The sequence below is a fragment of the Sminthopsis crassicaudata genome, chromosome 2 (genome assembly GCF_048593235.1).
Source record: "Sminthopsis crassicaudata isolate SCR6 chromosome 2, ASM4859323v1, whole genome shotgun sequence".
In the NCBI taxonomy this organism is placed as follows: domain Eukaryota; kingdom Metazoa; phylum Chordata; class Mammalia; order Dasyuromorphia; family Dasyuridae; genus Sminthopsis; species Sminthopsis crassicaudata.
This window is the reverse complement of record NC_133618.1, coordinates 80456814-80477236: the sequence shown is the minus strand read 5'-3', so window position 1 is coordinate 80477236 and position 20423 is coordinate 80456814. Positions and strand designations below refer to the sequence as shown.

General features: G+C 37.3%; 1 protein-coding gene across 3 annotated transcripts in view; it reads right to left on the bottom strand.

The window, feature by feature from the left end:
• The window catches only part of TMEM178A (transmembrane protein 178A), a 107540-nt gene extending 88485 nt beyond the window's left edge, over positions 1 to 19055 (bottom strand). For all 3 annotated transcript variants that reach the window (XM_074286657.1, XM_074286658.1, XM_074286656.1), the window contains exon 1: positions 18349 to 19055. In XM_074286657.1, coding sequence (XP_074142758.1) covers positions 18349 to 18871 — 523 coding nt within the window. In that variant the 5' untranslated portion in view covers positions 18872 to 19055. The remainder of the gene's footprint in view (positions 1 to 18348) is intronic.
• Positions 19056 to 20423: the final 1368 nt, after the last annotated feature.

The window sequence follows — 20423 nt, the reverse complement described above, 5'->3', positions numbered from 1 at the left end:
GAAAAAAATATGTCTAGGTTTCAGGGAAGCATTTGACAGTGTCTCATGACATTCTTGTAGAGAATATGGAGAGAGGTGGGCTAGATTACAACACAGTCAGGGGGATGTAAAAATAGGACCGACTCTATAGGTGCCTTGTGCTGATCAGGTATATGACCAAATTCAAGTCCTCATCTCACTTTCCAGCCATCTGTAGACCACACCACCTCCACACTGACCTTAAATCCCACTTTCTCCCCCCTTTAGGAAGTCAGACTCCAACCTAAGACCTGCCCTAGTCACAAAACTAGCAAATGTCTGAGACCAGATTTAAACTCATGAAGATGAGTTTTTCTGATTCCTGCCTTGGCTCAAAGAGGTGGGATGTCATTCACTTGACTTCTAAACCATCTCTGAGCCATGTCCAATTTTGACATACAGTCTTCTCTGATTTCTTTACATGTTGTCTTCCCCTGTCAGAATCATTGTCATTGAGTCAGGAACTGTCTTGCTTGCTTGTATTTGTTTCCCCAAGAGCTTGGTACAAAATAAGTATTATTACATGTTCTTCCTCCCTCCTTCCGTATTCCCCTTCCTTCTTCTCTACTTTTCCCTCCACTTCTTCCTCTCTTTCCTTCCTTCTTTTCTTTTTTTTGTGTCTTTTTTCTAATCTTCCCTTTCTCCCTCCCTTCCTTTCTTCATTCTTTTTTGCTTCCTTTAATCTTCCCTCTCTCCTTTTTCTTCCTTTCCTTCCTTCCTTCCTTCCTTCTTTCTTTTTTCTTTCCTTTCTTCCTTCTTTCCTTCCTCCTTTTTGTTTCCTTTCTTTAATCATCCCTCTCTCCCTCCTTTCCTTCCTTCCTTTTTCCTTCTTTCTTTTCTTCCTTTCATATGATCCCAGAACCTTAACATGTCTACTATCTTGACCAATTACCTGATCCGTCAGTCCCCTATGTTATTTTGACCCAGAGCTAGGAATGAGAATAGGTCAGATTGATTTCTATTACAATATATGGTTATCTCACATAGTAAAGAGGTCCCTTCCAACTCTCTGATTTCATGATACAATGAATTAATAAAGGCATATAGAATGGGGGTCAGGAATGTGTGCAAGCACTATCAGTTTTGCTAACATGGTTTTATATATATGAAAGACACTGGGGATATATTTTCAAAGGACTGAAGCATTCATGGACATGCTACATTGATCTGCTTTGTTGTTGTTCATGCCCCCATGGTAAGAGGCAACGAGGTGACACTGAATAGAGTACCAGACCTGTAGTCAAGAAGATCTGAGTTCAAATCCATCTTCAGACACTGAGGTTTTTGCTGCAGTCTTGTGTGAAGATAAAAGGACTTTATTTATAACTTGTAATATATATGGTAAGGTAATGGTATGGGCCAACTCTTCTTCTCCCCACTTACCCCATCCCTGGCCCTGCCCTTGCCCCTACCTTTGGCCACATAGTTCTAAGAAATGGGTCTAGGTTTGTGACATTTTATTTGTTCTCTTCATTCTAGGGGTAAAGAGTAGAGTCCCTAATCTATTCTGGGAATACATGCCATGGGAGTCTGGGAGTCTAGGAATCCAGGATTGATGTTGCAGCCAGCCTGTCGGTGACACCCTGAGGAGCACAGGCTGAGGATACAAGTCCAGCAGAGATTGTCATTGTCATCTTTAAACGTGAATCTAGCAGGATTAATGTTATATAGGAACTGAGCTAAGCTGTGAGCCTGATTCCTCCCTTCCCCCCACCAGTGACATAGAGGAGGGAGTGATAATCATATCCCTATTGTCTGAGGGTGGGAGGGGAATGTTTTATGATTGTTTTTGCTACATCTTTGAAGAAAATATCCCTTTGTGAATGCTAATCCAATATTAAGTGATTAAATGAAACTGGTATAACAGCCACTGGGTCCCTAAAGTGGCAGATCACATGATGGGTGCTAGAGCTGATGGTAGAGGAGAATCCCCTCATAACAACCTCTTCAGGCTACCAGAGAATGGGGAAGAGTAACTAAAATGTTAATAAGCCTCACTTTGAGAGAGTGGGGCCAGAGCAATCATATAATACGCAGTTAGTATACTGGTCAAATTTTCAGAAGCCACAATGCTTAGTAGCTAACATTTTAAATTGAATCAAGATCTAAAGATATCTTGAGCATCTGGACCACTAGGTCAGATGTGATAAGATGAAATGCAATAGAGATAAATATAAAGCTGTATGCTTTAAAAAAAAGATTTCACAAGTACATAATGAATGAGACAAACAGCAATTTGTCTGAAAAAAAGATCTGAGGGGTTTCATATTTATACTATTATACAGAAGGCAAAAAATTTTAATATCTTAGGTGTCCTTAAGAGAACAGTGTCCAAAATCAAAATTGTTTCCCTTTATATTACCCTCATCAACCAACAATTGGAAGATTATGCTCATTAGTGGATTAGTGGGCAACATGCTTTAAGAAAGATATTAAGAAACTGTTTGAACATATATATATATATATATATATATATATTGTATTTAACTTATACTTAAACATATTTAACATGTATTGGTCAACCTGCCCTCTGGGGGAAGGGGTAGGGGGAAAGAGGGGAAAAGTTGGAACAAAAGGTTTTGCAATTATCTATGCTGAAAAATTACCCATTTATATATATAATAATAATAATAAAAAGAAAGATATTAAGAAACTGGAAAGATCCCAGAGAAAATCAATTGGGATGGTGAAGAACCTCAATCTTATACCACATGAAAATTATGTAGGGATACTAAGTATGTTTAGACAGATGAGGGGAAAGCATGGCAGGAATATGAGGACAGGGAGGAAGATATGATAACTTTTAAACAATCCACTATTCTTTGAATAAATGACTTAAAAACTGCCTTTTCCAAACAATGAATGATCCATGAACAAAACCATCTTTGAAGAATACCAAAGCTATATCACAAATGTCCCAAAACTTAAATAAGGGATCATGAGTAAAAAAGAATCTGTTTCCCTCATTAAACTATTTTAAAATTTATTACCAAATCATAGAAATCATAAATTTGGAAATGGAGGAGATTTAAGAGGTCTTTTGTCATTTTTTAGTCATTTACAGTCACGTCCAATTCTTTCTGACTCCTTTGGGGGCTTTCCTGGCAAAAAATACTGGAATAGTTTGCCATTTTCTTCTCTGGCAGAGAAAACTGGGACAGAGATAAATGACTTGCCCAGGGTCACAAAGCTAGTATGCAACTGAGGTAAGATTTGAATTCAGGTCTTCTTGATTCCAGGTCCAGCACTTTACAAATCACCTAGTTGCCCCCTCATTTTCCAGATGAGGAAACCAACATCTAGAAAATTCAGGGGACCTGCCTAAAGTCATACAGAAAGTTGTAGCATACTCAAGATTTAGATCCAAGTCCTCTGATTCTAACTCCTACCAAATACTGACCATCAATCAACTAGGGCTAGAACATGTATTAGACTTTTTTATTATTACTCTCCATCCTAAAACCAAAAAGCAAATCAAGATCACTTAATTTCAGTCTTTTCCCACATTTTCCTATTTTTTCATACTATTAAGAACATTATATATATTATTATGGTTAATTTCTTCCAATGACTTACTGATGTTGATTTTATTACATTCTGCTCCCCTCTCCTCACTTTGGGAACTATGTATATCCCCTAATCTCATTCCTTTTGCCATTCTCTATAATACAATTTATCATGACCCTTGTTTTTTTCTTCTCTTCCCATTTTCTATTTTTCTTCATAATTTAGAAAGTTTCCCCAGTTGAATATCATAATTCCCTACCTCATTTTTCTGAAAACTCACTTTTTCTGAAAAAAACAAACATTTCTTATCTTTCTCCTTACTATTTGAGTTTTCTTTCAGAAAGGGAATTAGCTCCTAAGAGACCAGAAGAAAGGAAATATATGTAACTTAAATCCTCCTGAAACTGACATCTCTACTGAAATTTTTATATCTATTTTTCCACGATGTCAGGAACAGTATCAAAACTCACAACATCACAATAATAGTTACTGGTAAATAGTGGTATTTTTTCCCTGTTTGTTTGCATTATCATCTCCCCCCCCAAAAAAAAAAAATTTCTCCCCCCAGCAGAGAAAATCCAATGTGTTCCCAGAAGATTCACTTTAATCCTAACCATTTTTATTCCCTTCTCTTTGGTTCAATTTTTCACTTTAGCTTTTCAACATATGTTAGTTTATCTTCTTTAAAATCTTTTCCTTTGTCTGACAGTCTAGTTGAGTGAAGGCGCTTGCATAGGCACCCAATGCCAGTCAGGAGACACTGATGGTAATAAAGAAGGGCTAAAACTATCTGAAATAAGCCATTGCCAGGCACCAAGGGCTCTGGGTACACAAGCCACAGTCCAATTTTACTCACACTCTATTACCACAGGACTCGCAATTATGTTTTTATTGCTGTTTGTCTTCGACAAGACACAACTTCACTGGGAAAGCTTTTTCACACTTTGAAAACTACGTGACATTTGATCGATTCTCTTGTTTTAACAATGAGGAGAACATTCAGTGAGTGTTATAATGGGCATCAAAAGGCCATAGTCATGTCACAGTTTAGAGCAAATGGTTTTTTCTTCAATTATAAAGCCTACAAAAATTGTACTCAATCCACAGATTATGTGTTGATATTATCTATATTTATTCCTAATAGTCTCTTATTCTGCTTGTCATACCTACAAATTTCCTGGCCAACACAAATTTTGAATATATAGTTTTGTATTTTTCAGCTAGTCAGCATTTATTAAGCACCTACTATGTACCCCACACTGTGCTAAATGCCAGGGATATAAAGAAAAGCCACAAAAGGTAATCATCCAAAAATATTTTGGTATTAATCACTTATTGAGGTAAACACTCATGTTCTTCCATAAATATAAAGTCTTAAAAATTAAAGAAAATAAGAAAGGAATAGAAAGAAGAGCAGAAGAAAATATAACTAGGAGAGGGCTGATTTCTTGATACTTTTGTTCCTATATGTGTTCTTATTTTCATGATCAATTTGTAGCTACATTATTACCTTACAGCACAGTCACCTATGGACAGGAGGGTGGCACAGTGGATAAAGTGTTAGACTTGAAATCAGGGATGTTCATCTTTATGTATTCAAATCAGATACTTACAGGCTATATGACCCTGGTCAAGTCACTTAACCCTGTTTGCCTCAGTTTCCTCATCTGTAAAATGATCTAGGGAAGGAAATGATTAAACCACTCCAATATCTTTGTCAATAAAACCCCAAATGGGGTCATGAAAAGATGGATATGACTAGACAACAAAAATAGGAGAGCCACCTGATACTATATATAAAGAGTGGTATAAATTCTATATGCAAAGTTTTCCAATTATGGTACTAGAATTTTTTCCCCTTCCTTTCCTCCACTCCTACCCCTTTATCACTTTAGAAGTGACATAGACCTATAATTTTATTGATGGGGGGAACTTCTGATGTGGAAACTGTATCTGTAACGTATAGACTTTAAAAGGTGCCTGAGAATGATCTGTCCATGATCACAAAGCTAGAACTTGAACCAAATCTTCATAACTCCAAGATTGGCCCTTCTGCTTCCTCTCAAATAGGGCATAGAAGGAAAATAAAAGAGTAGGTAGGACCCACTCATTTTGTACTCAGAAGATATTAATAGCTATTGAAAAATACTCAATATATTGACACACATAAGTCCAATCTATTCTGAGTAAATCTGATCCTAAAATGAAGTTTGTGCTATTCTCTTCTTTTTCATACCACTATTGTTTGATCTTCAATCAACTCATCTGGCTGGGTTACAAGGAAGTTGGAGCTCATTGAGTAGATTTCTGATATTCAGCAGAAAACAAAGCCTGTCAGATTTAGACAGCCTCAGCCTCTCATGCTTTAAGAAGTTCAGTTAAATCTTGCATTAAAACAGATTAATCACCACAATCCTTTTCAAACACAGGATTTCATGAGGTGAAAATAAAGGAGAATTGAATTCATGAGTTGCCAGTTTGGGAACAATTTCTCATTACAAATGCCTTTATTTTGATAAGAATCATGACCAGGAGGGCAAAGCATTACAGAATAGTGAGGATAAGTTTCTTTAGCTAATGGGAGAAAAACAGATAGGAAATTAAACCTAGCTACCCAGCCACAGTTATGTTCCCAATATTACTAGAATAATTGGGAAGGGGGAAAAAGCTTGGGTCAAAATAAGTCAAACTTGACATACAAATTATTTTTCTTGACATAGTTCACTGACTGTCTTCTATTTTATTTTCAATTATGAAGAGCTGTCTTTTTATTTTATCTGTGTGGATGATTTATTTCATCTCTCTCTGATACAGATTAGCAACTCCTGAAACTTAAATAACAATAAAAACAATAATAATGGCATTTATTTAATTTACTGTATGCCAGAACCAGTGCTAAAGTGTTTTAAAATTATTAACTCACTTGATCTTCACAGTCCTAGGTTACTGTTCATTGGGATACTGAGAGAGTAAATGACTCATCCATCACTAGTTCATTATCTTCATCTTCAGCAGCAGCAGCAGCAGCAGCAATAATAATAATAATAACTGCTAGGATTTAAAGAATTGTAAAGTTCACAAAGTGCCTTGTATATATCATCTTTTATGATCCTCACAATCCTGTGAAATAGGTGTGATCTTCATCATTATTTTATGAAAAACTGTGCCTTACAGAGATTAAATAGCACTATCACACAACTAGTAACAGACTGAGGCTGAATTTGAATTCGGGTCTTCCTGACCAAAATCCAGCACTTTAACACTCCTTCACTTACCTTCAATTCCAAGTCTTCCTGACAGAATGTCCTGCTACCCACAACTCTATGCTGCTGCTCTCTGTATTTGTTATTTTAAATAGGAGTCTAAAGTAATTTGAAAAGAGTCTTCCCCTCAAAAATTTATCTCCTACTATAAAAGAGTACCTGAAATTATGGAGTCTGAGTCTGTTTTATGGGATTTAAGATATTTTGAGCTGTGAAATCTTATGGGATTTAAGATATTTTGAGCTGTGAAAAAGCCAAAATCAGTAGCTAAGAAAAACTATGTGAATCTAATCAATCTATGACGTAGGAAACATTTTTTCCCCTCAAAGCTAAATGTTATCCACAAAATAAAAAGAATTAAATGTCAGTGATTCTGATGAATATGATTACACAATCACATAAAGCAATTTCTTTTTTTTTTTTTTTTAGAATTTAAAGCCTAATTTGAAATTTCAATTTCTCTGTGAAAATAAAACCTGAAAGAAATGTTTGGATTGTGCTTATTTAATGCAAAGTTCCCAACACTTAGTGCCTGGCACATAGTAGGTGTTTAATAACTGATTGGTTCATGTTCAAGATAATTTAATATGTAAGGAATTCTTTACTTTATCAATTTCACAAATATATTGAACTGAAACATCTGACTGTATGTATTTTCAGTCTCAAGTAAAAGTAGTTCAAATGAAACAATACACCCAGATATGTTTTAGTCAAAATAATCTGTCATACAAATTGTCAGATGTTCAATAAAAAAACCTGCTTTCAACACTTTATATAACATCAGAAATAGACAAATTAATGTGCCTTTGTCTCACTGAGTCAGAGAATCTTAGAGATGAAATGTACTATGAGAATCCCCACTATAACTAATAAGTAATCATCCATTTTTTGCTTGAAGACCTCCAACATGAAAGAATACATTATTTGCTAAAGCAACCTATTACACTCATACATAAGTCTAATTGTTTGGCAATTTTTCCTTATATACAACCTAAGTATGAAGGGAGAGCAAAATAGATTTATTTCCAATAGCCCTGGCAAAAGGAAATGAGGGCCTGAGTTAAGATAATGGTTTTGTAAATGGAAAGATGACAGAGGTAACAAGAGGAAGGATTGGTGAATTCAACTAAACATGGCAGACTTCTCATTATCTTTCCTAAAGTGTGGCACTCAGAACCAAGCACAATAATGGAGATAGAACCCAATGGAGGCAAAAGATTAACAAGACAATTACTACTTGTCTTAAAAGAGACTAAGATCACACTAGCTTTGGGAAGGGGGATGGGGATCATGTCATACTGAATATATTGTACTAAATTGCATTGAGCTTGCAGTCAATGAAATCACCAAGATCTTTTTCAGATGGCTAGCTATCTAGTCACGCCTCCACTATCTCATCCTGTTGAAGATGATTTTTTGAATCCAAGACTTAGATTTTATATTTATCCCTATTATATTTTAATTTACTGATAACTGAACCTAAAATGTAATTTTGCTATTCTCCTCTTTTTCACTTGATAATATATTCTTTTTTTATCCATAATGTTATTGTTTGGTCTGCAATTAGTTCATCTGACTGGATTACAAGGATTAAGTTTTTACTAGAGAAGATATATAGAAGATTTATCTGTAAAATCAATACTGGGATATCCATTGGATTTGTGGTCTCATTGATATGAATAATCTTACCAGCAATGCACAATATAACCTAGACATGGCCCAATTCTGAGCAACTCTTGTCTATTATCTACTAGAAATCTGACCCTAAAAGATACTTCTACATTATCTTGATATTGTCTAGATATGATAGGAGGTTATCTATTAGTTATCTCTAGGGTCTTGCTATATTCATAGCCTATCTTTGAAAATTATTTCAGAGAAACCTCAAAAGACTTGTATGAATTGGTGCAAAATTAAGTGAGAAGAACCAAAGAACAACTTATATAATAACAGCAACATTGAAAAAATAACGAAGGTCAAAAGACTTAATAATTCTAAACAACACAATGACCAAACACAATTACAAAGGATTCTTGATAAGGATTGATGGACTCAGAGTGAAGATTGAAACTAATTTTTTCCTCTTTCTTTTTCTTCTTTTTTTGGAGAAATGACTAATTCAAAAATTTGTTTTGCATACCTAATGTGTAATGGGCATTAGGTTGGGGCCTTTTTAATAGATGGAAAAAAGGAAGGGAAGATACAGGGAATTCAGAACTGAAAGTTTAAAAATTGAATTTAAAAAACCACATCCTTCATGTACCTCTCCAATGCCCTTGAATGATCATCATCTTCATTTCTTTGGACATAATTGTTTTTCTTAGCCTAAAGCTATACAAAATCATGGAAAGAATTTTTTTTTAAATGAGTCTTTAAGGACGTTCAATGAATCATGTTTCCTTTAAAAGAAAGTTAGTTATAGGTACAGAATGAGGTATATATTGGGAGACATGGACAATGTATTGTTTGTTTTGTTATTATACTAATCTAAAGGAGAATTCAAATGGTGGTGGGGAAACACCATTCAAAGTGAAGACTATCTTTAAGAGGGGAATAGATTGAGTACTTGGGGGTTTAAGTCAATAAATCTACCGGTTTAGACTATAGGTCCATAGAATGAGATTTGCCTGAATCCTCTTCCCCTTTACATCATGTGTTTTCTTAAAAAAAAAATCAGTAAAATATTAATTAAATGATAAACCTTTGCTTCAGGAAAAAGCTCATTAAAAGTCCTATAGCATTTTTCAAAGGCAAATGCTCTCCTTTTCTGTTCATTTTTGGGCACAGCTCATTGTTCACTTGTCCTGTATATCCCAAGATGTACATACTCCCAGGCAAGCTTTCAGGTTTATCCATCAAATTGCTTAGAGTTTGTATAACAAGCATTTTTGTATACTTGATTTTTCCTTTGATGATAATCAAGCCAAATTCATTTGAGTGATTATAGATCTAATTTGGGAGGTTCTACAATGTTCCAGGGATTGATGCCAGCAGTACAATGTCATCAGCAGATAGAAGCATTTGAAAGATTTCAAAGTCTATAGGGAATCCCTCTTTGATTTGGGCTGAATTCTAGGCTTTCATGATAGTAGTGAATACCTTAGGTGAACATCTGTCTCCCTATTTTGTGCCTCATTTCATAGAATAATCAATGTGTCGTCGAACAAAGTTTCCTTTGTTGTTACATCTTTCAAGGACTCTTGCATGTTTTTTGACATTTATTTATGTGTCAGGACTAAGTCTGGCTGTCCTGCACAGACTATTAATTTCATAGAGAATAAACAGCAGGGGAAACAGATAAATCATTAGCAGAATGAAGAGAAAACCTTGAGAAATCTAACCCCCCCCCTCCCACACACACACCCTTCTATAAAAACAACAGAGCTTTTAAAGGTTTATATGTCCTGCTATCTTTTACAGATTTATCTCATGATCTTAAAATAGTTGTAAAACCACCAGTATTGTAAGTATTTGAATAAAACATTCAAACACAAGTAACTTACATAAGTTATAGATTACCTATTCAATATTTCAAGCTTTAATTTCTGATATTATCATAAGGACAAAAACACAATATTGATTTTCCTTTAACTTATCAGCTATGATAAATGATGTCACAATTTGGTTTATATAAATAATATATACATATCACATACATGTATATATATAAACACAGATATATATACATATAAATGTTGATAGACTATATTTTTTATTTTAAATTAAATGTAAGAAATCAAGAATAAGAAAGAAACCATTTTAACATTATTTCAATTATCTGATTTCTTCTCTAGATTTCTCTTTTTAAAATCTTTAACTTTTTGTCATTTGTAATATATTTAGAAGTGTTATTAACATTGATTTGCCAAATACAATGCCTCCAATGACTGAAAGAAGTATTATCTTCATTATATTTTCTTAACTGACTTTCTTTCTAATTGTCCACCTGTTTGTATAATCATTTGATTGAAGTTAAAGCCTGATTACACTATAGTTTTCCCCCAAAAATAATCCTCGCCATTCACCTTTATCCTTAAAAAGCCCTCACTTGAGAGAAAGCCTTAATCAGCAATTGTACTTCTCCAACATCCCCACACTTACTTTCATATAACAATATCCCTGAAAGAATTTGACATGTCATCTCCAAACTCCCTTGCTGTCCCATTTTACAAGGTTTAATTAAGATCTCCATTAAGAGGATTGTAATCTCAACAATAGACCCAAAGCAGGAAAGTGTTTAGAGACTTTGAGCTGTTGGTTTTGCTCTAAGCTCTAAAAATTCAGGTTCAAATCATAAATCACTCTCAAATTCACCACTAACCCATGCAAAGGCACTAGGAATAGATATTGGAGAAACAGTTCCTGACTTTGGTTAATTAAAAACCCCAGTGCTCATAGAGTAGACTGCTGAAAATGAGAGGCTTTTAATGCAGGTGCAACTGAACCAACATGAGTTCTCTTGAAAGGAGAGAAATCAGAACAATTCAAGGATGCCTCTGAAAGCAGGGGAAGGAATGGAGAGGGTGAGCAAAAATATGACCAAGAAGGGTACTGAGTTGGAGATGTGATTTTCAGGACCATGACAGCAAGAGGATCAAGGATAGCACTATAGGAAGCTGTCATCTAACCCTGTCACATCCAGGTCATGAAAACTTCTTGTGACTCTTCCTAGTTCTGGTAAGATGCCTTAGTGCTTCATTCTCTATTCCAGGGTACCTCAGTGATGGTATGTAGGCTAACATGATTCCTTAATATCTCCTGGGACAATTTCACTTACACTAGTTATCCATATATTGGGACAACATACCTACCAGGGTAATTAAATACATTCCCATGACTTTAATAAGGAAGGAAAGGTTTTCACTTAGCCATATCTAATTTGTTTTCTATCATGGCTGTCACAGTCAGAGAAATGCTAAGAATTTGTTGGTGAGATATGCTTGAACACAGCAGAGGACATAGAAATTTCCAGCATTGAGATTTCCAGATTTCCAGCAAAAGGGACAAGGACATTAGACAGTAAAGGAAGCACATATAGGCAGAGATAACCTGTGATAAACCTTATGGATTTTAGGAAAGCCAAAAAAAAAAAAAAAAAAAAAAAAAAAAAAAAAAAAAGAACTTCGTTTAGATCACCATATCAACTTCACATAAAGAACTTTCAGATATCGAGTTTTCCAAAAATCAAAACAGACTGTCTTGTGAAATAGTGATTTCCTCATTAGTAGAGTTAGAAGAAGAAACTGTATGTACCAGCTGCTATAAATATTGGAAAAGGAATTTCTTCATCATTGAGTAGTGAGTTGAACTAGAAGTTCCCAATTCTTTCTTACTCTAAGATTCTATATATCTAGGAAGGAAGGAAACGAGTATATAATAAATGAAAAAAATCAAATTGATATTGTTTGCATTTTTATAATTGATTCTATTTTTAATGAATTTTATCATGTATCACTTTTGACATTTTTATAACTAAGTCACGTTGCAAATTAAGTTTGGAAATTCAGCTTTCTTTTAAGTTACTTGTGTCTGAATTGAATTTAGAAGTTCACTAATCTTTGTTCTATTACTTACTCAAGGAAATTTGTTATCCTTGAAAGATGCAGGTGGACACCAGGGAATCTAACCTGTTATCCAAGGTAGTCTGGTCCACTATTGCTTAACTGTCCAGTGAACATTTCCTAGCAACAGGAGGAATTGTTGCTAGCCCCTCATTCCCAATTTCCAGTCAATCACTGTTTCTTATGCCTATGATGGTATTAGCATTAAAACAAATCATATTGTTTTCCCCAGCTATGCTGCTACTGCTTTATATATATAAGTTCTTTTGTCTGTAAAAATGACTTGCCTGCCCTGATTCTGGACCTCTTGGCTTGTTGGGGAGCTGAAAGACCCATCTTATTGCTAACAGCCTTACCAAAAAATTGAGTGTGCTTGAAACTTTATGCCTCGGTTTACCATAATTTCAATCATGAATTACTATGTGCCAAGCACTTTGTTAAGCACTTTACAAATATTTTCTCATTTGATATTCATAACAACACTGGGAGGAAAAGCCATTATCATCCCCATTTTATAGCTGAAGGCAGTGAGGAAAACAGAATTTAAGTGACTTGTCCAAGGTCACACATAGCTAGTAAGAATTTGAGACTAGATATGAATTCAGATCTTCCTGACTACCAGGCCCAGCGCCCCAACTATGTTACTGGCTAACTTGTTTTTATTTTGACTAATAAAAGTTTTTTTTAAACTTTTAATGATTTATTATTATTATGGATTAAGAATGTTTTAGTTTACATATTATATAAAAACATAATATACATTTTATTGATATATATATACATATGTTATCTGTGTACATATATACACAAACATAAATGTGTTATATTATTTATATAGGTAATACATACACAATATAATAAATTCATATTTGTATATATATGCATATATACACATAGATAATACTTATATACATACATTATATATTATGTATATACACATATTTAAAGAACATTGAAGACAACATACAATAAGCTTATGCAAAGAAACCGGGGATTACTAAATTCTACTTTTTTTTTAATTAAAATAAAAAATATAGACCCTATAGAATTTTGAGAAATTTGTTACTGCTTTTTTTCTGTATACTATAAAGTATACATTTGCAAAAATATTCATGTTCATTGTTTTCTTCTTATTAACTTCCTGAGATATATTTCCTAATACTATGTCCCTTTGACTCATCTTTTCCAGAGAACAATCTGCTGAAGACCTAGCTCATTTTGTGCATACCTGTTTTGGAACAGGTCCAGGAGCTCTTGCCTTGCATAGAACCATCATTAATCTCCACATTCTTTCTGTCATAGATTGAAGATTATCACATGCAAAGTCCTGGCTATATTCTTGATTCTAATCCATTCCAAAAAACAGGACATCTGAGAGATTTGAACTACAATTATCTACAATTAACCTGAAAACCCATAGGTACTCCAATCCCAGTCTAATATGCTCTGTTAATGTTTGTATTTAGAATGAATCCATACACCCAGAAATTACCAGAACATATTCACACTGAGAGTTTCTCATATGAGCAGAATTTCAGTTCCTGAACAGATTTTCCAGGATTATTCTGTGTCAGATTTTTTCAGGTAGGTGAATACTTTGGTATCCTTCTCTATATGTTTTTTTTTTTTTTTTTTATGAAATAGATGCATATTATACCCACATTTAACATAACAAAATGAAATTGGGATCTTAAACCACTTGTCAATTGTCAAAGAAGTTAGGAAAGAATCTCTGTTCAGGTAACAAAACTAGTTCCTCAACCCTTGTACCAATTCTTTTTTTTTTTTTTCTTTTTAATATGACTTATTAAGGCATATAAAATGAAAGGCAATTGGAAATAAAAGGATAGTGTGGAGTTAGGAAATCTTGCTTCAGTTGCATACCATGTGCATATATAGTCAAGGCTTTTAATCTCTTGACCAGGAAACAGTCTAAGGCTGTATCTTATAAATGAATTGCTAACCTAGATGAGATCTGAGTTCCACACACCAATGAGATGATAGGTCCACATTTATCTCCTATCATTGGGAGAGAGAGACAGAGACAGAGAGACAGAGAGATACAAAGAGAGACAGGGGGAGGGAGAGGGAGAGAGAGAAGAAAAGAAGGAGGGAAGGAGGAAAGGAAAGGGGGAGGGAGAGAGGAAGTAAGGAAGGGAGCAAGGAAGGGAAGGAGAAAAGAAGGAAAACTACATAGAATCTATTAATGTGAAACAGCAAAAAATTAAGTGAAAATCCTCACCTCATATTAATGCAAAAAACCTCAGCCTAAAGAAAATACACTCAACCTCCCTTTATTATTCATCAATTTTTAAAGCTAAAAAAATTATTTTAGCCATTATTTAGTTTAACTTCCTTTTCTAGAAAATGTGATTACTCAAATCCAGAAAATTTAGTTGACTTATCCAAGGTCACCCAATTGGTAACCTTGGAATTATGACAGAATTGAGTTGGGAAGATCATAACAAGATTCTTTTCTTAACTACAAAGTTAATTCCTTTTTTTTTTTTTTTTTTTTTTTTTTTTTTTTTTTTTGGAGGGGGGAAGCAATTGGGGTTAAATGATTTGCCCAGGGCACTTATCTAATAAGTGTCTGAGGCTACATTTGAACTCAGATCCTCCTGATTCCAGGGCCTGTGCTCTTTTTCATTCCTTTTTTTTTTTTTTTTAAATGAAGCTCAGGTCTGACAATATTCTTCCACCAAAAACTCCTAGATATACCTCTAGAATGACATACAAATTTCTTGGACATATGTTTATCGCACTTGATAATTAAGCTCCAAACTAACTTTAAAGCCTTAATTCATTCATATTTTGTATGTTCTGTGTTCCAGTCAAACTGGACATTGGTCCAGTTATCCTTTGAATAAAGTTATCCTTTGAATACAAAACTGCATTATCTCTGCACATTTTGCATGCTCTCTGCCTCTGACTTGGACTGTATTCGAGTCTCTGCCTCCCAGGATGATTTTCTGTAAGATTCAGTTCTCTCTCTCTCTCTCTCTCTCTCTCTCTCTCTCTCTCTCTCTCTCTCTCTCTCTCTCTCTCTCTCTTTCTCTCTCTCTTTTTTAAGGCTCTCCTGATCCAACAGTTGTTAATGATCCCTTCCTCCTCAAATTTCCTTTATTTTTTTTAATCTGTTTACATGCTGAATACCCCTACCCATGTAGAACATAACCTTCTTGGAGCCCTGAATTGTCTCACATTTGACTTTGTATCTCCAGTATCCAGCAGAGGGCTTATTACCTAGGGGGCTATCACAAATACCTTGGCTTCCTCCTCTACCATAATGGCTTCCATTGAAACTAGCATCACAAAAATACAATTACACAAGGCATCAAATGTTAGTCCAGCATGGGACTTTAGATTTGATGCAGCACAGTTCTCTCACTTCACAGATTAAGAAGCTGGGGCCCAGAAAGATTAAATGATTCAACCAAACTCATACAATAAATTGGTGGCAGAACCAAGATGACAAGATATCTCCCATCTCTTTAGTCACCACATAGTACACAGAATTATCCTTATTCTACAACATAATACATCCTACATAATTTTTATTTGAAAACAATCTAGGTGTATCCAGTCATATAAAGTGAATTCATATCTGGAAAACTCTAGATGTTTTTGCTAGTATAAATGGACTGCTTTGTAAGACCATTGAGCTATCCTTCACTGGAAGATGAAGGGGCATCTGTCAGTGATGTTGGTAGATGGAATTCCTGCTGTAAATTGGATTAGATGAGTTTTTAGTTCCCTTCTAAAATTCTATAATCCCAGAATGTTACCCCAATTCATTTCTTCAAGTATTCATTCAGTACAAGGCTGGGGACTTTAAGATGAAAACAACTCTCTCCCCCTAAAGGACATTCTTCCAGGTAAATACAACATTCATTCAAATTTCAATAGAAGATAATGTGAGAGGAGAAAATGGCCAACAAGTGCCAAGGGACTTTGTATCTAAATTAATCACAATATTTTTAGAAAGTAAGAGCGGAAGGGTGGAAAAGGATATAATGATCCCAGGGATCATTATATTTACCTTATTTGGATCTGAACTCTGCTCTACTATTATTCAGATATTAGTGAGGATATAACTTCTACACACACACACACACACACACACACACACACACACACACACACACACACACTCAAAGAGAGAGAATCTGGAGTAGAGTGGAGGGGGGGGGGGGTTGGAAGAAATATAAGAAAATCGAACACTGTCATCTCCAGAAAAAGACTTAGATGCTTAGCTTTTGCAACTGCTTTGTCTCAATGATGTTCTATAGCTGAGTGGATAAATATTCCAAACTACTTTTTTTCATGTGCTTTGTATGCGATGATCAGAATTAATTATGCAGCCTCTTCATGAGATGAAATCATATCTGGATGCTAGTAAGTAGGGTAAAAAAGGTACACTTCCCAGAAGAGGTTATTGTCTCAGACTTTCATGGAAAGAGTTGGAGTCTTTCCATGCACCAGCAGATTCTGATGGCAGTATCCAGCTGAGTTTGCTCTGGGAAAGGGGAAGTTGATATGTTTGAAAAATGAGAAATGTGGCAACTTGCATCTCTCTGAAGGCCAACACATTATTAACTTCTCCTTTCTATCCAATTTCATTTCAAGTAATAACTGGATATAAATCTTTTTGGTTGTTTATAAGTTAGAGAAGAGGTCTGGAATATTAAAAGGAACTGATTTCTGAGTGTTTCTACTCTTTTAATATTGTACCAACAAGAAACAGGTTTTTGTGTTTTTTTTTTTAATTTCCAAAAGCTCAGGAAAATTTTTTCAACATTAAATGCAAGGTTCTAAAAATACTGGGAACGTACACCTACGAAAACAAAATGTTTACTGGAATGTGATTGCTGTGAAAACTTTTTAAGTACACCAACAGCTTCAGGCATGGAAGTAGGTGTTTCGAAGATTTTTAAATGAGTTCACTGCTACTATTTAAGTCAGTGGTCCCTTCAGAAATCAAAACACAATGGAATCTATTAGTGGCATATGAACAAAAGAGAAGCATGTTCTGAACAGAGGGAATGTGTTAAAATTTGAAATGCTGAAGTTCTACCTTTAAAGGGTTATGGCTGATTGTCTATCTTTAGCTCACCCTGGTGTGCCTAGACACTGCAGTTGGCGTGATGATTCATCAGAAAGCCTTAGAAAAGTAGGTGTTAGTATCTGCCATATGGATTTCTATATCTTGCCCATAACCAATGAATTACGGGCACTTTGGGTCTGGGCTGCAAATTCCTTGCATCTTGTACACTGGCAGTTCTAACCTCTGTTTCTTTTGTATTTTAGCTCTCCATTAGCTTTTGTTGGCTCAAGGAGAGCATCAGTTCAGTCAGAGTCCAATACAGCATGCAGACCGGGAGAATGCCGGTTTGTCCCCTCCGGGCTTTGCACCACTATTCATCCAAGAGAAAACCTATATTCTAAAAGCATTCGGAAGTTGTGGAAGAAGCCTAGTTGGAAGGGGCTTTTTGACTGTCACAAATAGAGTAGAGAGGTAGACAGACAAGGCGTACACATACATGCATACCAAAACTGACATGCACACAAAGACGGGGAAAAGGAGGATGAAAAAGAAGGGAAAGGAAGCAAAAGCAGGAACAAAAAAGAAGGATTTGGGAGGTAAAAAGCAAAGAGAGGGAAATGAGAAAAGAAAAAGGAGGGAAAACGGAAAGAGAAAAGGAGCCGAAGAGTGAAGAAGATGAGGGAAAGAAGCGAGGAGGAAGGACAGGTGAAAAGAAATCGAAAGAGAAAAGAGTGGGAGAAAGGGATGGTGAGGATGTTCATGACTTAATGGCATGCCAAGGCGAGCTCGGACCATGTCCCGCCAGTCCATGCTCTGCCCCTGTCCAGACCCAGAGGTCCGAGGGAGTGTGCGCGCTGTCTAGGGGAGCTGTCCAGAGGACCACCCGCGAGTGTCGGACTTCCCTCCTGCCCCTGCCTAGAGCAGCCCCTCCCCCTCGGCGCTGCCCCCTCACCTTTGAGGATCAGGTTGTCAATGTCCCTATCGATGCCCAGGAAGTAGCACTTCCTCCAGAGGCCGGAGTAGGTGGCGAAGAGTGGGCGGCCGCACTCCGACTCCAGCACGCCGAGCCCCAGCAGGGACCTCCAATGCTCCAGCAGCAGCAGCTCGTCCTCCGGCCGCCCGGAGCCACGATTGCTGCCCCCGCTGCTGCCGCCGCTCTCACCGCCGCCGGGGCCGCCGGCGCCTCCCGCTCCTCCTCCGGCCGCCGCCGCCTCGGGGGCCGCGGGGCTGCGCCAGCCCGGGAGCAGCTTGCGGCCGTGCGGAGACGAGTCCCGCAGCGGCAGGTGGGACAGGGGCATGAGCCGGTTCTTCTGGTCCGGGGGGTCGACACCTGCGCGGCTCCGCTCGCAGCTCTCCTTGTGCCGCCGGGGGTCTGTCTCGTACCAGTGGTCGGTGAAGATGGCCGTGACGAGCAGCCCCAGAGAGCAGAGGCTCAGGCATAGGCTGAGTGCCGTGATGAGCGCCCGCGGCTCCATCGCTCGCTAGCCTGCCGGACTGCCTGCCTCTCGTGCCTCGCCTCCCTTAGAGTCCGCAGCGGGGCCGAGCCGGGCCGGGGCTGCAGCCGCCGCCGCCGAGCCGACCGACTGGCTGGGCTCCGGCGCCGCCGCCGCTGCAGTTAGACACAATGCACTTTGCTTCCCTCTCGCCTCTCTCTCTCTCTCTCTCTCCCTCCCTCTTTTTCTCTCCCTAGTTCCCCACCCGCCCCCAATCTCGCTCCCACGGTCCTCCCTCCCTTCTCTTCGCTCCTGTCTCCCTCCCTCTCCCCTCTTCCTAATCTCTCTTCCCAACCTCACTAAGCCCCGCTTCTTCGTTTCCCCAAATCCGGTTTCCCCTCCTCTTCTCTCCCATTTTCTCCTCCTTCCTTTTATCCTGTTTCTCCCATTCCTTCTCCACCATCCCCCGCTTCAGCTTGCCCGCCTCTTCGTGCCTTCCTTTTAATTCCTCATCTCTTCACTTTTCTTTCTTTCAAATTTTTTTCCAAGTCCTATCCTTTTCTCTTGGTCTCTTCCCCTTTCCTCTCCTTTCCCTTGTTACCTCCTCGTTTACTGCCTCCTTTCTTCCTTTCTTTAGTTTGTCATTAAGTTCCCATCTCTCCCTCGTGACCTTTAGTCCTCACCTAGAAAACTACCTCAGAACAAATCCCCCAACATCAGACTCAGTCATGTCACTTGTCCAAGTCGATTTTGATCACTGCCCCCAGTGGCTTCCTGGATGCATCCAGTATTAAAGCCCCATCAGACTGGGTCTGCATAATATTTAATGCTTCACTGCACTATGTGCCATGTGGTGAGGTTCTCGTATCCCCGATTTCTGTCTGTTGCCTAGTGAGCATTTTGAGTGCTAGCTCTGTCATGATATCTCTTTCCCTCTTCAGAGAAAGAACACTTGCCCAGCTAAACCCTCCCTCATTCTGATTCAGCTACTCTTCTGGAAGAAAAGTCACTAAGATCATTAAGACTGTCTCTGGAGACTTAAAAAGCCTTTGGTCGGAGAGATTTCTTTGTTCTTCAAACAAGACAATTTGGTGCAGGTTTCCCCATCCACTCACCGCCTTCCCTCTATCCCGGCCCCATACTGGTCAGTCACCTCCTTCTCTTGCTTGAGTGAGTTTTCGTCCGGAATTTATTGATGAGTCCATGGCCTCAGTGAACACAGGCAACCAGCATCTGCTCTGTAAAGTGATTATTACCAATGAATGAAGAAAGCCTCTAGTAAAAAATCAAAGTAATTTTCTTCAGGGCAAGTTTCCATATGTACACTTTACACAAAGAAGTCAGTTCAAAGAAGCACTATATACCACAGTCAATGAATATAGCTAGGCTATGAGGCTGGATTTGAACTTCCTAACTAGTGCTTGCTCCATTGAACTATTTACCTGTTTCCTGTAGGTAGGAATAGTGGGGTTCAAATCCAGTTTTAGATAGTTAACAGCTGTATAAACTCTGGGCATATCACTTAGCTTCTGTTCTCCTCAGTTTCTTCATCTGTAAAATGGAACAATAATAGCCTCTACCTCTCAGAATTGTT